General features: G+C 43.8%; 1 protein-coding gene across 1 annotated transcript in view; it reads right to left on the reverse strand.

Annotated features, from left to right (window-relative positions):
• Positions 1 to 25173, reverse strand: part of LOC124613672 (hexosaminidase D-like) — a 322676-nt gene that overhangs the window by 13540 nt on the left and 283963 nt on the right. The window contains exons 7-8 of the mRNA XM_047142389.1: positions 13229 to 13470; positions 8152 to 8428 (exon numbers count right to left, since the gene is read on the reverse strand). Of these exons, the coding sequence (XP_046998345.1) occupies positions 8152 to 8428; positions 13229 to 13470 (519 nt within the window). The remainder of the gene's footprint in view (positions 1 to 8151; positions 8429 to 13228; positions 13471 to 25173) is intronic.

A 25173-nucleotide genomic window follows, 5' to 3' on the forward strand; every position in this document is an offset into this window, starting at 1 on the left:
TTTAGATAAAGGGTGTTTGACATTCCTATTGCAGTCATTTAAGTGTTCTAAGGAATACATACAAGGAACTCCTTGAGTGCGAGGTTGTAAAAAGCCAATGATGTTAATAGCATCCGACGCCTCAAATATTGACTACCGTGCAACCACAATATTCGATGCTAATGTCAACAGGGGGTGGGACTGAGGGTACACAACAGCGAACACAGCATGAAGCTTCAGAACGTAGTTGAACTGCTTAATCGATGACTAACTCACAACAAAGCGAACACTGAGTTGTACCTACAACAACATATTCCCGCATTGACATTTCGTCAGAAAGGCACCCAAGGGATTTCGCAGAGTGAGAAACAAGTGGCAGGTGAAACGTTAGCGTTTCTGCATGATGATTCAGTGGAATCTGTGGTTTCGTACACACTTGGCTATGCGGCCAATTAGATGACGAGTACAGTAATGACGACAAGTGCTTAACATGTGAAAGTGTTAATAAAACAGGTGACGAGCCATGCAGTTCATTATCCTTGTCGGACACAGAGCCACAAATCCCGTCTCCACTGAAACGTAGTAGAGAACAGTTGTTATCAAGGAGCGGGTACTAAACACGATTACGTATGTGAAAGATCATCCGCAGCATGGTAAAAAAATTATGAATAGATTTCGAATACGTGCATAAGAGAAACTACGTATATTCAAGGCGCACTTGGTATAAAAACTAGTGTTTGCGTGTTTGAAGGACGCTCGATGCAGATTACAGTATGCGCATATAGTCGTCTGCTACGTTATGTACAGGGTTATTATAATTAAAGTTAAACTTTCAAAATGCTGTAGAAATAAAACCACCAGTCAGAATGATGTTAAATTGCAACGGAATATTATCGGAGAAGGGGGAAAACGTATGAAAGAAGAAGAAAAAATAGAGTGAAAATTGATCAATAGATGGCGCTGTATGTGTAAATGAAAACACCTGTCATGCGCACGACCCATTGAAGTTGGTATAAACACGCCGGGTACAAGGCTTTCCCTCCTTTCGCGTCTGCGACATTCGCCATGACTGTCTCAAAGCAGAATCACGCTCCGCTTGTAAAGCTGTATTACAAGAATGATGACTGTGAATAAGTCGCTCTGCAAAAGTTCCGGACACTGAAAGGTTTGAAAAAAGGCGTTGGTCCGATGACTACCGTGGGTCTGAAGAAAATGATTCGGAAATTCGAAAAGACTTGTTCTTTTGGTGTGCAACCTGATAGAGGGAGGACACGAATTGATTCGGCGTCAGTGGAAGCAGTGGCCGCAGCAGTGCAGGAGGAGAATAGCGGTGGTGTGCAAACGTTTAGTGCACGGAGAATTGCCGAAACATTGGACATACCCCTGAGCACGGGGCGTAAAATCCTACGAAACATCCTTCTTTGCCGGCCGCGGTGGTCTAGCGGTTCTAGGCGCTCAGTCCGGAACCGCGCGACTGCTGCGGTCGCAAGTTCGAAGCCTGCCTCGGGCATGGATGTGTGTGATGTCGTTAGGTTAGTTAGGTTTAAGTAGTTCTAAGTTCTAGGGGACTGATGTCCCATAGTGCTCAGAGCCATTTTAACCATCCTTCTTTACTATCCATTCAAAATTACTCATGTGCACGAGTTGGTTCCTGTTGACCTACCAGTATGAGAGACCTTTGCTTTAGAATTTCTTGTTCGCACGGAAGTGGACAATGATTGGCCGTGGAATATTTTGTGGACAGACGAAGCTCACCTCCATCTGGCAAGATATGTCAATACACAGAATTGTCGAATATGAGCAACGGAAAATCCACACGCAAATCAACCAGTACCACTTCATCCTGGAAATATCACTGTGTGGTGCGGGTTTACGTCATCATTTACCATGGGGCCATATTTTAAAATCCACACGCAAATCAACCAGTACCACTTCATCCTGGAAATATCACTGTGTGGTGCGGGTTTACGGCATCATTTACCATGGGGCCATATTTTTTCGAAGAGACAGGCGCTTCCGGTCCTGTTACCTGTACCGTCGTCACTGGTAAGCGCTATGAGTGTCTTTTGAGCAACCACGTCAAAAAAAAAAAAAAAAAATCAAATGGTTCAAATGGCTCTGAGCACTATGGGACTTAACATCTATGATCATCAGTCCCCTAGAACTTAGAACTACTTAAACCTAACTAACCTAAGGACATCAGACAACACCCAGTCATCACGAGGCAGAGAAAATCCCTGACCCCGCCGGGAATCGAACCCGGGAACCCGGGCGCGGGAAGCGAGAACGCTACCGCACGACCACGAGCTGCGGACCGCAATCACGTCATTACAACTCTCCAATAGCATGGATGTGTTGATGGGATCATTTTTCTGCGAGATGGCGCACCTCCGAACAATGCAAATCCAGTTAACTAGCTTCTGAAGCGCCATTTCGGAAATGCTACAATTATCAACCGCCATTTCCCTACAGCCTGGCGTCCCGATCACATGATTTTTATCGTGTGACTTGTGGCTGCGGGGCTATCTGAAAGATATTGTGTTCAGTGTTCCGATTGCAAACTTAGCTGCACTGAAGGAACGCATTTCGCAACACATTGAGAACGCGAACACGGAAACACTTCGATCAGTTGTGGATCATACTGTTTCTCGATTTCAACCTTTGGCAGAAAATGGTGAACAGCATATTGAACACGTTTTGCGCCAGTTACATGGAAATTAATAATCCGATTTGATTTTGATTGATTCTTTTTATGCAAGTTTTGGCCTGAGAACTATTAAAAACCGATGTGAGTGATGCTTTTAATGCAGCTTTTGGCCTCAGGACAATTAAAAACTGATTTTTCCCATCCGATGTCATATGACCTTGCCATGGCGGATGGGCTTACATAAATAACAGTATCACAGCTGTACACGCATGCACACTGAGTAGTATAGTTTGTTTAACGTCAAACGTACAGCTTACGTATAGTTGTATGATTCATTTGTCATTATCACTATTAAATTATGATGCTTACAGCGCCATCTATTACTGCATTTTGTAACAATTTATTTTTCTTCTGCCATACGTCTTCCCTCTTCTCCGATAATGTTCAATTGCAATTTGACGTCATTCTGACCAATGGTGTAATTTCTACAGGGGTTTGAAAGTTTAACATTAATTATAATCATCCTGTACATGAAATTGCACGCGACATATATTACAGTGATTTCAAGGCAAGCAAAGGATGGTTGCATAACTTCAAACAGTGTTACGGAATTGGAAGAAGTAAGATAACAAAACTGGAAACAACGTGTTAATTTGCCTATGGACACCAAACTGCGGAATCAGACCAAAAATTTCTAGATGAGATAAATTTATCCCATCGTTTAGTTAAGAATTCGTTTTCAACTCAGATTGATCGAGATTTAAAAGGAAACGCATACGAAGGAATCCTGGAATTTAGGGGAACCAAGAGAGTTGTATCAAGATAAACTACGATCAATGCCTTAACACGTTCGTATACAATCACGCCGACTGTTAATCTGAACGGTAAATTAGCTACAAAGTTATTTACTGTGCTGCGAGAAGTTGGAAGGGGCTCTGCCCTGTACCATTCTTTCTCGATTGCATGGTCTTGCGAAGCCAGAAGAGAATATTTACGTAGCAGGAAGCGAGAATCGGAAAATGGGCGTGAGAGAACTACAACTATGGTATGAGCACTGTTTCTGGCCAATAGCTGGTCAAAATAGCTTACTTTTGGTTCAAATGGTTCAAATGGCTCTGAGCACTATGGGACTTAACACCTGTGGTCATCAGTCTCCTAGAACTTAGAACTACTTAAACCTAACTAACCTAAGGACATCACACACATCCATGCCCGAGGCAGGATTCGAACCTGCGACCGTAGCATTCGCGCGGTTCCGGACTGAGCACCTAGAACCGCTAGACCAAGCTTACTTTTGCCTGACTCCCGGTCGACCTATAAAAGTCATACTAGTTTAGAGCAAAATATTCTTCCTGAAAACTATGGGACGTATCAACTGAAACCACTGGACAAATTCGCCCTCTGAATGTTTGTTTTTCCGTGCCTATAAAACGTGATATGGCACTGTCTGCAGCTACGTCTTAAAGGATAGCCAGTTTCACGATAAACTCCTCGACAAACTGTTTCACATTCAGTTGCATACCATCACATTCTATCAGTTCTCATTACCTCGTTACACCAATATGATTCTACAGCGTTGTTTAAGAGCGGATGCCTAGCTGAACGTCCTGCACTGTTAGTAACTCCCGAGGAGTTCGCCTTCGATCTTGGTAGTGCGAACCTTTGTCGTCACTGTGGCGCGCCATTTTTCATTTGGTGTTCATGATGTAATTTAATGGTTTCATTTGAACATTTCTTCAATACCGACGATGGCCATTTTGTGAAGTGTAATACACACATCCCATAGACGATTGATCTCTGCTCCTCCCGGACACTCATTCTCTGCCGCCCTCCTGGTTACACATGGTGAGCCATTAGAAGTTAATATTTTTCCAGTCATAATTGTTAACACAACGCTTTCAAATGACCTTAACTAATGATTGAACTTATGACCTCGCACTGAAGGCGTTCCTTGTTAGTAGATACAGTTTTTATGCAGTATATATGTACAGAAATGTACAATTTGGATAGGAAATAAGTTTGTTCACCTTCAAATCTCCAGATTCGCGGTATTCACATAGCAGAAGCAATGAGCTCTGACCTGTGCGCTCTACAGGAGTCCATGGCACGGACAATGTGTCGAGTATTCGTCGGGTTCCCTTCTACTTGAGGAAGAATATCCTCTTCAAAGTCGAGACTGTGAAGCGTCCGTGGAGCACCACAGTCAACCCTTCTAGTTGCGAACATAGCAGTTTCTCGCAGCCGTTGTTGTAGTCGGACGAAAATGGCATGTGATGTCATAATTACAGAACTAGCTACTGACGATGTCGTCCTCTCCTATGTTTGCGTGCCTGGCGTGAAGCGGGATATTTCAAAGTGTTCCAGTCTTTACACTTATTTTATAACAAAGCGGCACATCTGCGAACATGGGTTCCCGACCAAAACTTTATCTACTAAGTCCCCTTTACAGCACCTTAAAAGCCTATAATGAGATTTGTGAAACACACTGCATACATTGCTTACTAGAACGTTCTTGACGTAACAGCCAAAATGTTTGAAGTCTTATTCCACCAAGATATATTCGTCTGTACTGCACTCGGGTGTCCGGTCGAATACAGTAGTCTACGAAACACTATTTCGACAGCGTACCTTGCCGTCATCTCCAGGTAATATCTATAAAATCAGCGTCTTTGCGATATTCGTTTTATTGAAATATATTAACAGGGACTGCACAACATAATGAATCATCAGTACTCCGGCAGCGACAGCACCGCCCCCGCCTGCAGCTCCTAGATACTGGGCTGTTAGGGACACGCAATATACTTGATGAATTAAATAGTGTTTACTGTATTTTTGTTTTTTAGGTTTTTTATTCCTGATAAGAATTTCGGAGCGATAACTTCATCGTTTGGATTTCCAAGGTTTACTTCAAGCTTTTCATCATATCTTTAAAAAGGCTACCTAAGCTGACGCTAGTTGTACGCATACAGGGTGAATCACCTAAGACTTGCACCACAAACACTGTGGAAGTGGACACTGCTGTTGATGTACAGTTTTCACAGAATGGATTGCTAGCCAGTTAAAAGATTGTAATAATACTGAGAAAGTGATTTTTTGTGCAAAGATACACGTTCTTAAATGGGCGAATGTCTATTCACATTAATAAACTAAAAGTAGGATAAGTTAGAATGACAGTAGTGTTTGTTGCAGGATTCTAGTGCAAGTCGTTTACGGGATATTGTATTTTGAATAGCTGCCACTCCAACACTTGTGCCATACGTGTGGTAGCACACAGTAAGGGACAACATAAGTGCATAGCCTAGTTATGTGCATACACTAGTTATGTCCAGTAAAGAGACAACTGATCGTCACAGGTTGTGTTCAAAATAATCACTGGCAGCGGTATTGACGTTTATGTGAGCGGTGTAGTGCGTTACAGAGTGGCAACTCTTGTATCGGCAACCTGGTCGTGCGTGATGTCCATTATGTGCCCCCCCCCCCCCCCCCCGCCTCCACCCATTCGAGAGTAAGAAAGCCTTCGCCAATACTGGCAGGCTGTTGTTGGAGCAGGTGCCCAGTTGACCTGCATCGACTGACGACCAGCTGTTGTAAATCTGCCTGACGGTTATCTCTTAAGCTCTCAAACGGAGCCGCCCACTAAACAAAACAGAGAAGTGCTGTATATGAGGCCAAGTAGAGAAGTATCCTGCGCTAGGAGTATGAGTTATCTCTAGCAAAATTTTCTATTGTCATGTCCTTACCTCTGATTGGCTAACTCAGCTCATCCTCTCGCCAGTCGAATTGTTTCTTAGCAACTTCGTGGTTCTCGCCTCAACTTCGTGGTTCTCGCCTAACATTCGCTTATCCCAAGCTAAAGTGTCGGAAGTTCCATGCGGCTTTTCGCGGATGATGCTGTAGTATACAGAGAAGTTGCTGCATTAGAAAATTGTAGCGAAATACAGGAAGATCTGCAGCGGATAGGCACTTGGTGCAGGGAGTGGCAACTGACCCTTAACATAGACAAATGTAATGTATTGCGAATACATAGAAAGAAGGATCCTTTATTGTATGATTATATGATAGCGGAACAAACACTGGTAGCAGTTACTTCTGTAAAATATCTGGGAGTATGCGTACGGAACGATTTGAAGTGGAATGATCATATAAAACTAATTGTTGGTAAGGCGGGTACCAGGTTGAGATTCATTGGGAGAGTGCTTAGAAAATGTAGTCCATCAACAAAGGAGGTGGCTTACAAAACACTCGTTCGACCTATACTTGAGTATTGCACATCAGTGTGGGATCCGTACCAGGTCGGGTTGACGGAGGAGATAGAGAAGATCCAAAGAAGAGCGGCGCGTTTCGTCACTGGGTTATTTGGTAACCGTGATAGCGTTACGGAGATGTTTAATAAACCCAAGTGGCAGACTCTGCAAGAGAGGCGCTCTGCATCGCGGTGTAGCTTGCTCGCCAGGTTTCGAGAGGGTGCGTTTCTGGATGAGGTATCGAATATATTGCTTCCCCCTACTTATACTTCCCGAGGAGATCACGAATGTAAAATTAGAGAGATTAGAGCGCGCACGGAGGCTTTCAGACAGTCGTTCTTCCCGCGAACCATACGCGACTGGAACAGGAAAGGGAGGTAATGACAGTGGCACGTAAAGTGCCCTCCGCCACACACCGTTGGGTGGCTTGCGGAGTATCAATGTAGATGTAGATGTAGATGTAGATACATCACCAAAAATGTTCCTTTCTACAGCGTCCATCAACAAAACTGGACGATTTCAATAAGTACATTACTGTTGAATAATTATTTTTTTATTAAATGTAAATCCGAAATACAATAGAAGGCAAAGGCATATTCACACAAAGGCAAGTGAATGGGCAAGGTGCCTGGAGAATTTGAATGGAATTCGAACCATAGTCTGTTGAATTCGATGTTGTCAGGTGTCCGATCAGTTCTTGCTCTCTCGCCACTATTTTTAGTCGTCAATCCCGTTCACCTGAGGTTGCTCGTCTATGTTCGAATCACATTATCTTGTGGGACAAGCTTGTTAAGCGAAGGGCTAAAATTGCGTCGACAGGCACGTTGCATTTCCGTCAAACTCTGACCATTTTGATAATGCATCTTCACCTGATCTACGATCCATTGCATCTGGAAGGTTGACTATGAAGGTGGAGAGGAAACTTCGCATTTCACTGACAAACCATTTATGCGTAAACTTGAGTAATTTTAGTTTCTCTGATACTTGTAAAATTCCATATCCCGTTGAGATGAGATTTGTTAGTACCCTTTGGCTGCCTCCATTGTACTATTATAGTAGCTTATGGAGAAAACAGCACATGCAGGTTGTTTTCCCGGTGCCTGGAGAGGGCGCCTATCTGGAGTTGGCATTGTCTAACGGAGAAACTTTCTCCCACGGTTCCCAGGACAGGTTTTAGTGTCCCTTTGGACATGAAAACCACAGGATTGAGACTACCTGTGAGGTTCATACATGACGCAACAGGTTCACACTTGCAGATAATATGTGCTCTGGAGTACTCACCTCAATCTCGGCGGCGTGCAGGCGGTAGGTGAGCTTGAAGAAGGGCGCGCCCGGAAAGAAGCAGCGACCGAACTTCTCCCAGAGGAAGGGGTCCGAGTTGAGGTTGACCACGTAGTCGTGCTGCGAGCCCACGGGCGCGCGCGCGCAGCCCAGGTTGGACTGCAGGTCGTGCCGCAGCGACTGGTTGAAGAAGCCGCGCGACGTCGCCAGCAAGTTGACTGCGAGGGACGGCACCGCCGCCGGCAGCAGCTCGCACAGCACCGAGTAGTGGTCGTACCTGGCGCGAGGAATAGCACAGTGGGGTGCAGGTTTTTTAATTTATTGGCTTTCGGTTCGTGATCATGCAGCTATCTCATTAGTGGAAAGACGATACCACAGTAACGTCAGTAACGACAATACGACTGTGACGACAACACAACACCCAGTCCCTGAGCAGAGAAAACCTACGACCCGGCCGGGACTCGAACCCGAGCCTATTTGGTTAGTAATGTGCCGCCCCGAGCCCGCAGTTATTGAGGCGGGCTTGGGATGTAGTTTTCAGACTGACTACATGGGCTGGGCCAAGGAACTAGGATATCAGATACGAAATGGCATAAGCAAAGAAACCTTTTCTCCTGTAAAGGAGGTCCACTAGTACTAGATATTGATATGAAACTGAAGCAGAAGTACCTCAAAGCGTACAGCTACAGCACAGCATTTAGTTGAAGTGAACACGTGGTTGATAGGTGCTGTCGAACAATATCAAAAATTATGCGAATGAAATGAAAAAGTACTAAATAGAATACTCGAGGAAAAAAGTCTCTGTACCCTTATTAGAAGACGTAAGGGGATAGTGGGGCATCTATTATGTTTATGCAGCGCTGGAGAGTTCTAGAAGGGATAAATCGTTGCAGCAGAGAAATACACACATCAAAAAAAAGTTTTGCATCACCTCGGTTCCGAGAGTTTCGGAACCCGTACAGAAAGTTGGAACAGAGATCAACATAAACATCATTTCCGCCCTTTTTATTGCCCATGAAAACCACACATTGTATGTTGTACCACCATACAGCGAGACCTTCAGAGGTGGCGCTCCAGATTGCTGTACACACCGGTACCTCTAATAACCAGTAACACGTCCTCTTGCATTGACGCATGCCTGTATTCGTCGTGGCATACTATCCACAAGTTCATCAAGGCACTGTTTGTCTAGATTGTCCCACTCTTCAACGGCGATTCGGCGTAGATCCCTCAGAGTGGTTGGTTGTTCATGTCGTCCATAAACAGCCCTTGTCAATCTATCCCAGGCATGTTCAATAGGGTTCATGTCTGTAGAACATGCTGGCCTCTCTAGTTGAGCGATGTCGTTATCCTGAAGGAAGTCATTCACAAGATGCGCACGATGACGGTGAGAATTGTCGTCCATGAAGACGAATGCCTCGCCAATACGCTGCCGATATGGTTGCACTAACGGTCGGAGGATGGCATTCACGTATCGTACAGCAGTTACGGCGCCTTCCACGACCACCAGCGGCGTATGTCGGACCCACATAAAGCCACCCCGAAACAACAGGGAACCTCCACCTTGCTGCACTCGCTGGACAGTGTGCCTAAGGCGTTGAGCCAGACCGGGTTGCTTCCAAACACGTCCTCGACGATTCTCTGGTTGAAGGCATATGCGACACTCGTCGGTGAAGAGAACGTTATGCCAATCCTGAGAGGTCCATTAGGCATGTTGTTGGGCCCATTTGTACCGCGCTACACGGTGTCGTGGTGGCAAACGGAGTCGTGCAAAACTTTTTTTGATGTGAGTACTTGAAGACTCAAAACACATCATAAAATATGATGGATATACTACATGCATACAGATGAAAACTTACGCGCAAGACAGGAGAAAATGGTGGACATCATCAAATCATAAGAAAGAAGGCTCCTTTATGCCTCCTATAAGGCCAATAAAAAAAGGGCTGACAGTATGAACTACAATATAAAGTAAGTATTATCTGTGAAGTTTTTACCTTACATAGGGAAACAAAGCGCAAGACAGAGAAAAAGAGTTAAGAAGGTAATTGAGATTTCCAAACTTAGTGGACAATCACGATCAAAATTTTGGCAATCTCACGCTGTGTAATCTTGAAATATGCGTGAAGCCTTACCTTCTTTATCTACATAAGCCATGTATTGTATTTAACCTAGTGGCAATGTTTAAGCTCAGCATCTTCACTGTTTGTTGTACAAGTGTTGTTCAATAAATAACGCCCCATATTTTTTTTCTCTCAGAACATATTTATTCTTAAGAGTCATAATTTAGTGACAATATATAACCATTTCTTTCACTTATACTGTTTTTCTGCATAGTCTCTATCATGTACTATGGCCTTAAGGCAGCATTATGTCCTCATTATCATAATCATTATCATCATCGTCATCATAATCATCAAGTAGTTCGAACACTTTCTGAGCAGCGTTACCTAATAGCTTGTATTCCCTGTACGTGAAAGCTTCTGTTCTGAGCTCGAGGCCGTATTTTCACTACAAAAATTACGCTCCGATGATCTTCGATGTTTGTCCCACGTAGAGAATCCTTCAGTGGCCCGAATAGATGGAATTCCGAGCAGTGGCTGTCACAGGACGTCCCGAACGTGACGTATCATGGAGTTCAGTCTTTGCACTTCAACTCTCTGTGCAATTGCAAAGAATGGTCGTGGTTATCCGAAGCATACAAATATCAATCAGGCTACTTAAGATATAAAATGTTACATGTTCTCCAGTTCAGAATACAGCGACGCGCCTGCTGGGGTTGATGAGTAAACAACAAGCGAGTCAGGATGATCATGGTAATCGATCAGTGACGCAACAGGTTGCGAAAAATCATTAGTAGAGGAGAGCCGACGAGACCAAACAGAGCGAACGCGATCCACTGGACGTGTCCATGTGTCCAGCACGTAATTCCCTTGTGGCTCATCTCCCACGTTGTTCACAAGCAGCACAGGAAAGCTCAGTCTGTCAGCATTCTTAGTCAGAATGAAGCGCTTTTATGCTGAAGGGATTGTTTGGGTCAAGCACTTAGGCCACAATAAGTAGCACCGAAGTGCTGGCTGTGAATTTAAGGACGACGAAAAATTTTTGAACTGACAGTTAAATGATCCCTGTACCAACTAGACTTGTGGTGGCTTATACATCTCTTTACCCATTGACGAGAAGTACTCCTATCAACTGTGTCGTTACCATACACTGCACACGAACGTTTAAGGCTGCTTACCACAGTATTCTTTTCCGCAACCACGAATTCCATTATAGCAAATTGCTTTCGAAGAGTGTGTTGCGTACATGTCATTTTGATCATTCACTACGTCTCTGCCGTCCGCAGAAATTGTTCCAAATTAATTACACGTGCGAAAGGAACATCACATTTGAAATATCAGAAAGGATATTTTGCTATATACATTAACGGCGCTCAGACAAATTGGCCACTATTTATTGAAGAACACTCGTGCATCTTCGAAATTCTCCCTCGCCTGCAGCAGCCACTGGTACCATGTAAATTATTCCCCGATCTATTAATACCTTACGCACCACCTTGGTATTATCTGAATGGGACAGAAATCGATAGTTGTGACGTACATGTACAGACAAATAACTGATTGCAATTTCAGAAAAATATGTTGTGATTTATTCAAGAGAAAGAGCTTCACAAACTGATCAAGGCTATAACGCGTTGGTCCACCTCTGACCCTTATGCATGAAGATATCGGGCTTCGCATTGATTGACAGAGTTGTTGGATGTCCTCCTGAGAAATACAGTGCCAAATTCTGTCCAACTGGTACGTTAGATCGTCAAAATCCCAAGCTGGTTGAAGCGTCCTGTCCATAATGCTCCAAACGTTGTCAAATGGGGAGAAATATGAAGACTCCGTTGTCCAAGATACGGTTTGGTAAGCGTGAAGACAAGCAATAGAAAATCTCGCCGTGTGTGGGTGGGCATTATATTGCTGAAATGTAAGCCCAGGATAGCTTGTCATGAAGAGCAATAAAACGAGGCGTAGAATATCGTCGAAGTACCGCTCCGCTGTAAAGGTGTCGCGGATGACAACCAAAGTGGCGTTGCTATGAAATGAAATTACACCTCAGACAATCACACCTGGATGCCGGGTTGTATGGCACCAACAGTCAGGTTGCTATCCCACCACTGTTGGGGTTTCCCAGACACTTCTTCGCTGGACATAGGGCTCATTTCCAAGCGGGTCTTATCACTGAACAAAAATTTACTCCTGTCGATTAGTTTCCAGGCTGAAGAAGAGTGTGTATACGCCCCAGACAGCGATGGGATACCAATATGATTGTTGCCCGCCATACGCCCCGGCTAGTAGTAGCGATAGTCCATGATGGCATTTCTTTTCATAGCATGACTCCTTTGGCTGACATCCACGGCACCCTTACAACACAACGTATGTCGACGATATTCTGCGTCCCTTTCTGTTGCACTTCATGGCAAACCATCCTGGACTTACATTTCAGCGAGATTTCCTACTGCTTGTCTTCGTGCTTGCCAAACACTACATTGGCCAGCAAAATCACCGGATCTTTCCTCAAATGAGAACGTTTGGAGCATTACGTGCAAGGCCCTCCAACCATCTCGGGATTTTCATTATCTAACGCGCCAATTGGACAGAACTTGTCACGATATCACTCAGGTGGACATCCAACAACTCCACCAGTCATTGCCAAATAGAATAACTGCTAGCATAAGGGTCAGAGGTTGACCAACGCGTTGTTGACTTGCTCAGTTTGCGAACTTCTTTCTCTCGAACAATCATCCAAATTTTTTGAAATTTGTTTGTCTGTACATGTAGATCAGATCTACGTCAAGATGGTTGGTTCATCGAATCTGGTCTTGAGTAATTGGTGGTGATTAAATATGACTTCCTACAAGTATTTACGAGCTGTGGGGTACCACCTGCACACAACTAAATCCAGATGACTGAATGGGATTTGAACCACATACTTCCCGAATGCGAATCTAGTACGTTACCACTGCCGCACCAAGCTCGCTGAAATACTATGAAAGTGCTTTGTGAAGACTGGTCTGGTGACTTACCTCTGCCAACCGGTGATGGCGATGCCGGAGAAGCCGCCGCGAAACTTCGGCGCCTCCGCGGACATGACCTCCAGCCAGCGCAGGTTATTCTCGAGGTGTCTCTTCACGTTGGGGATGTACAGTGTCTCGCCGAAGGCGCCCTTGAAGGCGCTGGCGGCCCACACGCGCGGGAACACCGCCGCGTACTTGTCCCACACCATCACCGGCACGAAGCGGTACACGTCTTCTGCGTACACCCACACCTGCAAAGAACCAAATAGGGCGCTCACAACGGGGCACGCGCAGTGTTCTGACGTGTCTTGAAGACATGGCTAAATGTGAGTGGTATTTTTTTTTCTCTGCTTGTTAGTAGCCTATACGAATCTTTGCTACAGTCCGGTTGCTGGAGGTCACGCCCGAAATGTTGGCATTTGCCGAACTGGCACAATAAATCATCAGTTCACTTCCATTGTATGGCTAGTTTTGTGTATCAAAAGTGGTAATTTCGTTACCATCCCCAACTTTTGTAAGGCTGGCAATGTCCTGAAGTTCAGGAAGAAATGGAAAGACCACTCCCCCTCATAAAACTACCGACCCATCAGTCTGCTCTGCTCGTTCAACAAGACTGTTGAGAAAGTAATACTTAAACGCATCACTAGGCACTGCATCGCCAACGACACCCTAATGCCAGAGCAATTGCGCTTTAGGAATCACCACTCAACAACACAACACCTCCTCCGTAGTTTAACATACAACACACAGCTGCAACACGAACAACGCCACTGAGGCCGCGTTGCTGGACATCAAAAAAGCTTTCGACTGCCTCGGGCACAACGGCCTCATACACAAACTAAGGTGTGTTGGTTCCCCCGACGGGCTCGTACGTCTCATACACTCATATCTCACCAACGGATGTTTCGACACTGACGTGCAGGGCAAACAATCGATGACAGGGAAGCACACTGGCCAAAGCGCAACAGGGAAAGTACACCAAAAAGGAGGGTTCGAGATCCAAATGCATGACACTAATGAGATCTCTGATTACGTACGCAGCTCTTTTCTGGGGATATGCAGCTCCTACATACCTGCGCCGTCTGAAGGTAATTCAGTATCAAGTAACAAGTATCATTAACAACGTTCCGAACGATACTGGCACCGCGGATCTTGACAATGAATACAACCTTGAAACCCTCAAGGAATTATACAACTCACCATGCGGCTATACAGTAACTCGATATACTCGAACGATCATCTTTACTCTGGGGAACTATGATCACAACCAGAGGTGGAAGCATAAGCGACCAGAGACGCTGCTAGCTAGGGCATAATCACCTATGGCGAGCTAACACACCCTCACAAGCGAGCCCCTGCACATCAGCAATACTGAGTGGACACGCCAGCTGCTGTCACACCCGAAAAACAACCAACAGCAGGGAAGCCAATGAACTCCCACACTAACGCACAAATAAATCGCCTACTCTACCCTACACTGTGCATCCGGTATATGACCTATCGGACACTAACCGATGATGAACTCAACTGTTAAAGATATGCTGATGCTGGTAGAGAAGACAACGCCGGTACCCAGCTGCATCTGCCCAGTGACAACGCCTCGCAACGTCAAAGGTATCGGCCTGCATGATACCCACTACTGGCTTACCTAATCGTTGCATGATCTGTCGCAGATAGCAAGCAGTCCGCTGGTGCTCTTACTATCCGACACGACCATCGCAAAGGCTTTTGTTCCCTTGGCTCTTGCCGTGGCACCTTTTTCTCCTCTGCTCTACAAACCGCTGATGATGATGATGAAGTCCCATACTTCTTTACAGAGCGTAGGGGAACGACGCCGTACTAGGCAAGGTCCTAGTGGAGGTGGTTTGCCATTGCCTCCTCCGACCGTAATGGGGATGAATGATGATGATGAAGACGACACAACAACACCCAGTCATCTCGAGGCAGGAAAAATCCCTGACCCCAGGATCGAACCCGGGACCCTGTGCTCGGGAAGCAAGAACGCTACCGCGAGACCACGAGCTGCGGACCTACAAATCGCTACCCTTTGTTAAATTTTGACCCTATATACCTCCAGATAAGCGCGTGTTAATGGTTAATCATAACCAGACGTACGTAAATATCACAGTACCCACATTCTGCGATGACCCCACTTAGTGAACACTAACCTCTACGCAGAGATGTCAGTAGATCTTTTGTGTTGGCATCATGCAGGTGTTGGCGTGGAGAGGCTGTGGTTTTTTTTTCCGCAAACACCTGCGGCTCAAATGATTTTTTTTATTTATTTCTCTCGTAAGCCGCAACGAGCAGCCGAGATAACTTCGACACTTAAAGCAGAGTTACAAGGACCATGTTGCAGTTTATAACTAGGAACACGAAAGAATGGACAGCGCTATATGCATAGCCAGTGTAGATAAAGGCAGCATGTAATACACGACACGCAATTCTGCTCATGCAATGTCAGCGGACAGGCTATTAGATCATGCTAATGGATGTATGTTCTCCTAGCAGCATGCTAATGAATGTTTACTTCGAATATCATTACACATAATTAGCAACATTACACGGCTACGTTAATTAATCAGTCATATTAGCAGGTCTGCGCTCTTTCCAGATATGAGCGCGCAAATTACTGTTTCAGGTCGTTGCAGGGAAAGAATTTTTGTTACACAAATGCTGCGTGTATTGATGTAACCATTACACTTCCAAACATCACCGTTTCCCCGCGGAGGACGCACACTCGCGTTTCTCAACGACGTATTTGGCGCGGATCGCAACAGCGTTGAGCTGTTAGTTCTGCAGAAAGCAGTCAACAACACAAACTGCGTCAGCTTGCCGCGAGGGATTTCCTTGTATGTCACGTATCAAACAAGAAAATATTATTGCAAAACGCTTTACTATAAAAACCTGACGAATCTTATGAAATTCTCTAGAAACTAAGGTTTGTTGTTTTCATAGTTCTCTTGTGTTGACAAACAACAATAGCGGCAACATAGGTGTACTGAACAGCAATTTCAAACCAAGACAAAACTTTACGTTAAAAGCAAGCGCATTGTAATACTCCGTTAGTTACTTTGCGAATTATTTATCTGTATCAAACAAATGATCATGGATCATGTCTTCAGTTATCCAGGTCAGCTCTAAAGAAAAAAGTATCAGTTGTGACAGGAATTCCCCTGAGTACCTATTGCGAAAAGCAGTCCATTAATAAGAGACACACACTTTTATCACTTACACAGTAAGCTTGTTTTGTGTAAGAAACAGAGCAGCAACTAAAAGTCAGAACTTTTTGTTTTTCACATAGCCGATTCATATAACACGCAGGAAACAACATGCTCAGAGAGTCTAACATGCCATTCTTTTCCTTTTTTATCACTAAATGAAATTTCACAGTTGAAACATGTATATGATGTGTGTCAGATGAAGATTCCCACCTTTAATGCCTTTTAAAAATGGGCCGACTTTAAGGGTACAGGCCCTTAAAACGAACAATATTTTTACAATAAAGAACTGTTAAAAGCGAGAGTTTGCTGTATTTTCCTCCATAAATCATATGGCTATTTTAAATATTGCATTATGAGGATTCGATCAAGGAAATAACCATTTATTGATTTGGTTACACAGGGCGCCTGTTTTAACTTGGTACAACAAAATGTCTCGAAAACCACGCATCGTAACAAAAAAATATTCCAGATACAAAGTTAATATTTTCGAAGTCGACATTTGTCTGTGGTAAACCTTGTCATCTACTAAACCCCCCCCTTTTTTTTACTTTTTAAACGTGAACCCCACGGATTCTTCGACATAAAATATCTAGGGTTTATGTGAAACAGTTTTTTCTTCTTTTCGTGTTGGATGGTGCCGCAATGCAATCCTAGCGAGAGTTACTACGATTGGACGGAAGCATACACCGAAATGTCAGCCTGATGGTGAAATTCGAGGGGGATCCCCGAAATCAATCCCTAAGGGAATAGAAAACTACATTACGTTGATGTAGCTTACTTGCTATTTTACTATACAATCAAATCTGCAAAATAAATTCAAATTGTTACAATAATATCAAATGTGTAGAACATAAAGGTTTACAGTTTTATCAGAAATGTAAACTAGAACCAAATGAGTCGGTTCTTCATTACAGAAACCGGCAAAAAATTAATTTTGTCGATTACAGCGATATTTTTCGGCGTTGACTCTGAATCTGCATTAAAAACGGGGAGTTCCCATTTGAAAATAGAAAGTTGGCGCCCATGGTTCAAAAATGGTTCAAATGGCTCTGAGCACTATGGGACTTAACATCTATGGTCATCAGTCCCCTAGAACTTAGAACTACTTAAACCTAACTAACCTAAGGACATCACACAACACCCAGCCATCACGAGGCAGAGAAAATCCCTGACCCCGCCGGGAATCGAACCCGGGAACCAGGGCGTGGGAAGACGCCCATGGTAATTGGGTGGGTGAAGGGGTGGTCACTTTTAGCACAGACAGGTGTCCTCCTTGGAAATAGTAAGTTTTCATTTTTTCGTACGAACCGCCTTTTTCGAGATATTTATTTGCTCCAAGTTAAAGAAATACGGTCTACACAGAGGCATTTCATACTTGAAAAATGAAAATGAACTTCTAATAGGCAAAGGATTCTTATACCCATAACCCAATATGAAAAGCTGTGATAAGAAATATGAAAGACCCGTTCTGTGAAGCTGTAATGTAAATAAAAAACAACATTTGAAAACTGGAAACAAAATATGCTATATAGTACTTTCTATTTACAAAGGGCGTTCGAGAAGTTTTGCATAGCCGTCTCTAATTTTTTTTATTTTTTGCAGGAGGAGAATGAAATTTTTTGTGAACATACTTGGAACATTTAGCTATACACTGAACTTACTCAATGTAGCCTCCAGCAGCTGTGACGCATATGGCCCAATCTTCTTTCCAAGGTGTAAACGCACTTTGGTAAAATTCTGGGGATTGACTTTTACACCATCGCTTGACACACGAAATAAGGTCTCTCTCACTATCAAATGTTTTACCACGCAGGTGGGCCTTCAGACGACCAAAGAGGTAAAAATCAGACTGAGCCAAGTCTGGACTGTATGGAGGATGAGAAACAATTTTCCAACTCAATTTCCTGATTTTTTCCTGCGTCATAAGGGCTGTATGGGGTTTGGCATTGTCATGGTGTAGTCTGATGAGCTGACCCTGAAGCTGTGGTCTGTGAGTCTTGATGGCACGTCGCAACTTGGCCAGTGACAAAACGGTTAATTGTGGAGCCAGGTCCCAAAAAGTCAATGAAAATGGCACTACACTGATCCCAGAAGAAGGATGCCATCATCTTTTGGCCTGCTGTTCGTGAGAGTCTTGGTTTCTTCTTCCGAGGGGATGACGCACCACGAAATGGTAGGCCCACCATTTTAACAGAACGGCAACGGAGTCCAGCACATAAGCCCGTAACCAAAGAACTGGCGATGTAGCCCTATAAAATTACTGCTGTACAACAATTATATTGTATGCGAACGAATAGTGTTTCTGGCATGGTTTGAGTGATTTGGCAACAGACATGGAGTTGGTATTTTGGATCGAACCTTTTTCACTGATGGGACTTGTTTCTACCCATCTGGCTACATTAATTCACAAAATCCACAAACTTGATCTTCAGAAAATCCTTGTGCCTTAAGAGAAACGCCATGTAGAGAAAATCGGAATGTGGGTTGACATTAAGTGAACGCCAATTACATGGCCCATCTTTTTCGATACTACCGTCACTTCCGGTGTCCACGGTCCCCAAGATAATTTACACATTTAATGCTCCGCTCAACGAAAATGAGATCATTCATTTTTCCAACAAGACACAGTAATTACGAAAGGTCCCTAGCCCCTGCGCTCGCCGGATCTGTCTCCGCCCTACTACTTCCTGAGGGGTGCGGCTAAGACATTGGTAAGGTGAAGGGGTCACTGTCCTCAGCGGCAGCGGGACATTACGCGCAATCAGCAGCGTCGATCGCAAATGTGTACCGGACGAAGATTCGGACATGTCCGAAAGAACAGACACCACGCATTCATACGATTGGGATAAACCTAGTTGGGCATCGATGCACAAGCGTAAATAAGTCCGACCTCCAGTGGGAATCTCAGAGTAGCGAACGGGAGTATAATGGTCAGACTGCGGATAGGTGGCGCTTGGTGGAAATGTAGATCGGCTCCGAGGCGTGCCGAAATATTACCCACAGTTACGATAACGCTGTGTCCCGTATGGCGCAGTGGTTACCGCACCTGCCTAGTAAGTAAGAGATCCCGGGTTCGAAAGCTGGTGACGTACACATTTTCGCTCGACGCCGTTGAAGTAGGTTACAGTACGCTTGTTCGCCCACTGCTTGAATACTGCTCAGCAGTGTGGGATCCGTACCAGATAGGGTTGATAGAAGATATAGAGAAGATCCAACGGAGAGCAGCGCGCTTCATTACAGGATCATTTAGTAATCGCGAAAGCGTTACGGAGATGATAGATAAACTCCAATGGAAGACTCTGCAGGAGAGACGCTCAGTAGCTCGGTATGGGCTTTTGTCAAAGTTTCGAGAACATACCTTCACCGAAGAGTCAAGCAGTATACTGCTCCCTCCTACGTATATCTCGCGAAGAGACCATGAGGATAAAATCAGAGAGATTAGAGCGCACACAGAGGCATACCGACAATCCTTCTTTCCACGAACAATACGAGACTGGAATAGAAGTGAGAACCGATAGAGGTACTCAAGGTACCCTCCGCCACACACCGTCAGGTGGCTTGCGGAGTATGGATGTAGATGTAGATGTAGATTCCGCGTAATATCCCGCTGCAGTTGACAGCAGCAATCCCCTTCAATTTACATTTAATGTTACAAAGTAGCGGATTCTGCGTGGTGTCTGTCCTATCGGACATGTCCGAAGGAACAGACGCCACCATTTATATAAAACATTGGTGTATCAAAATAACATACAATAGATGAACTGAAGAAAGCGATAATTGATAATCTACACTCGATTACACGTGGAACACTGGCAAAGATGTTGAACTAAGTCTTCAAGAAATAGGAAAACATTTGCAGCACCTACTGTGATATTGTGAGTACAGTGTACTTAATTTTAATTAATGTAAATGATTAATTTCATTGTTTTAATTGTAATAATGTTGAATCTCACTTGCCAACAAAACTGTCGCCAGTAGCAGTGGTTCAAAATGGTTGAAATGGCTCTGAGCACTATGCGACTAAACTTCTGAGGTCATCAGTCCGCTAGAACTTAGAACTACTTCAACCTAACTAACCTAAGGACAGCACACACATCCATGCCCGAGGCAGGATTCGAACCTGCGGCCCCTAGCTTATGCATCGACAGAAATGTGCTACCAACCTTACGCGCCCTGCAAGGCCAGACACGCGGGCCTCGACGCTGTGAAGACACTATGTGGACGCACTCTACTTTTTTTCTGTGATATTGGTGCCGTGGCGGCCCGAGACATCAGGCGCCGATAGGACAAAGCGCAACTTATTCGTTGTGCGGGTTGCCGCGAGCTCAGCTCCTGCACTGTGTATGTCCATGGAGACGGTAGAGGTCATTGGCAAACAGCAACTCTTCATGCATCTGGCATGTCAAGTGCCAAAAAAGGCCCGCACGTATCTATCACCAACGCAGCTATTTAGGCCGGCACACGAGCTCAGGAGTTCAGTTCCATCGCAGCCAGGAACCTGAAGATCTCCACTAAGCTACGCCAAGCACTCGGACCTCAATTTATGGACAGTATGCAGCCTCCTCAGCTGGGGCTCCAAGTGTTCAGCGATGTGCTCGCTGAGACTTGATATAACTGTACTGTTGTGCTTCTAGCCCACAAAACAGTGTCATACTGGAAGTTTCTATCCTTTTCGGACTTATACATTTCGTTATTGTTGGCTCTACTTCTTGACCAGACAGCACCATTAAATGCGTTAAGTTCTTGTCTGATGCTTGGATATGGACTTTTGTTTTAAACCTGAAGTGAAAACTTATTTTTCCGTTTTATTCTGAAGTCACTAGGACTCCATCATTCTTCTTATTAAAGAACGTGTAACTAAAAAATCTTAATTCACTGTTTTTGACGTAAAGCTCTTAAGCTCTTAAGATTATGTTCACTGAAGCGTGTGTAACTTTTTGAAGTAGCACGAAACTTATTTCTCTACTTTGTGATTCTGGAAGTGTAAGTGGCTCCGTTATTTACGAATATCAGTCATTATGTTTCATTTACTGAAGCACTAGCATCCATTTTGTTTCACGAACTGAACACTTTCGGCATAAGAATTCACCCTCATTCTGCCAACACCCTTATCAATTAGGGCGGGGGAGTGGACAGAGGTTCAGGGCACTCTCTTGCTCTTGGGGCGGAGAACTCACCCGAAAGGCCGAAGAATCAACAACGATCAATGGCGCGAGGATGTAGAAGGCAATAGAAACCACTGAATTGACGGCACATAATGTATTTCCACAAGACATGTGGCCTGTAATTGAAAAAGTGTCATGATGAACTCTCCTTTGACAAAATATTCCACACTAGTCCCCAAAACGAATCTCCGGCAGGGGACTGCCAAGGGATAGGTGGCCATGAAAAAAAAAAGACTGAATAACCAACTAAAAGATAACGTTCTACAACTCCGGGCGTGGAATGCCAGATGTTTGAACGTGGTAAGGAAGCTAGAAAATCTGAAAAGGAAAATGCAAAGTCTCAATGTAAGTACAGTGGTGATCAGCGAAGTGAAACGGAAAGAAGGTGAGTATAGGGCAATAGCAGAAAATGGTATAGCGTGAGTTGGATTCGTTATGAATAGGAAGGTGGGGGAAACAGTAAGTTACTGCGAACATTTCAGTGATACCGTTGTTCCCATCAGAATCGACAGCAAACAGAAAACGATAGATCAGGTATACATGTCGACATCGCAACACGAAGAGGAACAGATCGAGACAGTATTTAAGAATAGTGAAATGGTATTTCAGTGTGTAAAAGGAAGTGAAGATCTAACAGTCATGAGAGACTTGAATGCGGTCGTTGGGAAAGAAGTAGAAGAAAATGTTACAGGAGAATGTGGATTTGGTACTAGGAATGAGAAAGGAGAAAGTCTGTTTGAGCTCAGCAATAAATTTCAGATAGTAATAGCAAACACACTGTTCAGAAATCACAAGAGGAGGTGATATACTTGAAATCTTCCCGTATCTCCCGGCCTTTTCCACGTGTTATATTACATCATGACTAGCAGAGATTCCGTAATCGGATACCGGATTGAAAGACGTACCCAGCAGCAGATATAGACTCAGATCACAATTTAATAGTGATGAACAACAGGCTGAAGTTCAAGAGAATGATCAGGAAGACTCAATGCGCAAAGATATGGGATACGGAAGTACTAAGGAGGGAAGAGATAAGCTTGAAATTCTGTGAGGCTATAGATAATGTGATAAGTAATCTCTCAGTAGGCAGTTCAGTTGGAGAGGAATGGACATCTCTAAAAAGGACAGTCACAGAAGTTGGAGGGAAAAACACAGGTACAAAGAAGGTAACTACGAAGAAACCAAGGGTAACAGAAGAAATACTTCAATTGCTCGATGAAAGAAGTAAGAACAAAAATGGTTAGGGAAATTAAGGGAGACAGAATTACGAGCCATTTAGGAATGAAATAAATAGGGAGTGGAGGGAGGCTAAGACGAAATGGCTGAATGAAAAACGTGAAGCAATCGAAAAAGAAATGATTTTCGGAAGGACTGACTCAGCATACAAAAAAGTAAAAACGATCTTCGGTGAAATTAAAAGCAAGGGTGGTAATATTAAGATTGTAAGGGGATTTCCACTGTTAAATGCAGAGGACAGAGCGGATACGTGGATAGAGTATACTGGAGAATAGTGAGATTACGTGATAGAAGAAGAAACAGGAGTCGAATAGAACAGATAGGGTATCCAGTATTAGAAGTAGAATTTAAAAGAGTTTTGGAAGACTTAAGATCGAATAAGATTGCAGGGGCAGACAACATTCCACCATAATGTCTAAAATTATGGAGGGGGGGGGGGAATAACAACAAAAAGACCCTTTACGGAGTTGTGTAAAATGTATGAGCCGGGCGACATACCAACAGAATTCCCGGGTTCGATTCCCGGCGGGGTAAGGGATTTTCTCTGCCTCGGGATGACTGTGTGTTGTGTGCTGTCCTTAGGTTCGAGTAGTTCTAAGTTCTAGGGGACTGATGACCATAGATGTTAAGTCCCATAGTGCTCAGAGCCATTTGAACCAACAGAATTTTGGAAAAATATCACGCACACAATTCCGAAGAGTCAAGAGACGAGAAGTGCGAGATTTATCGCGCAATCACAGTTACATATCATGCATCCAAGTTGCTGACAAGTTTAATAAAAAGAAGAATGGAAAGGAAAATTGAATATGTATTAGATGACGATGATTTTGGCTTCAGAAAAGGTAATGGCATCAAGAGGGCCAGTTCTGACGTTGCGGTTGATAATGGAAGCAAGACTAAATAAAAGTTAAGATACGTTCACAGGATATCTCGACCTGGAAAAAGCATTTCACAATGTCAAATGGTGCAAGATGTTCGAAATTCTGAGAAAAATGGGAATAAGCTGTAGGGAAAGACACATAATAAACAACACGTACTCTTTCGCCACTACTATTTAATCTATACATAGAAGAAGCAATAAAGGAAATAAAGGAACAGTTCAAGAGTGTAATTAACACTGAAGATGAAAGAATATCAATGACACGATTCGCTGATGACACCCTATCCATGGGGAAACTGAAGAAGAATGACAGGATCTGCTGAATGGAATGAATAGTCTAAATAGTACAGAATATCGATGGAGAGTAAATCGAAGAAAGACGTACTCGTAAGTGATGAGAGGTAGCAGAAATTAGAAACAGCGAGAAAGTTAATACCAGAATTGGATATCACGAAGCAGATGAGGTTATGGAATACTGCTACCTAGGCAGCGAAGTAACCCCGACGGACGGAGCAAGGAGGACATAAAAAGCAGAAAAGGCATTCATGACCAAAAGAAGCCTACCAGTATCAAACATAGGCCTTAATGTGAGGAAGAAATTTATTGGACTGTAGTTTGGAACACAGCTTTGTATGGTAGTGAAACATGGACTGTGGGAAAAAGGGAATAGAAGAGAACCGAAGCATTTGAGATGCGGTGCCACAGAAGAATATTAAAAATTAGGTAGCCTGATAAGGTAACGAATGAGGAGGCTGAAAGATTTCACTTTATTGGTAATAACACGGTAACAACGCCGCAAACCGCTGCCTCATCGTCAGACCAAGAGGTCCTATGAACATCCGTCTGCACTACTGGCTCAAATGTAAGCGACGGAGAGAGAGAGAGAGAGAGAGAGAGAGAGAGAGAGAGAGAGAGGACTTACGGGAAAGGTGAAACTGCAAGCTGGATACTAATAATGAAAAGCGTTTTTTAACTGTTTCCTTTGATACTTTCTCGACGGTAAGGAACGACATGCTAATAAATATTACAATAAAAGAAAATCTAACACATTACGTATGTATATTGCGTGTAAACGCTGAGCTTTTCTTATTCCCAGTTTGCTTCCTCTGACCTTTCAGAGTCGTGAACCATAACGTTTACGCCACGCTGACAAGAAATTAACCGCTTCTAGTCGCACATTCCAGTGCAAAGCAACAAAAGGCCACAAAACTTGGCTTCCAATTTAAATTACCTGCGTTGTTGCGAGAACACCAGCATTTTTTAACTGCCGCTAATGAATAGAGTGCAAATTGCACACGTTTGATTGTCAATTAATCGTTGGCTAGCTAAATTTTTGTTTTAGAATTTTATCACTCATCAGAAGTGCTGTTAAATTACGAGCTAACGAGGTTGTGAATACAGTTAATTACTAATTCTTCCTCAGCTCAAGTGCGCTTCATTTAAAGCAGT

Source organism: Schistocerca americana, chromosome 4, assembly GCF_021461395.2.
Source record: "Schistocerca americana isolate TAMUIC-IGC-003095 chromosome 4, iqSchAmer2.1, whole genome shotgun sequence".
Taxonomy (NCBI): domain Eukaryota; kingdom Metazoa; phylum Arthropoda; class Insecta; order Orthoptera; family Acrididae; genus Schistocerca; species Schistocerca americana.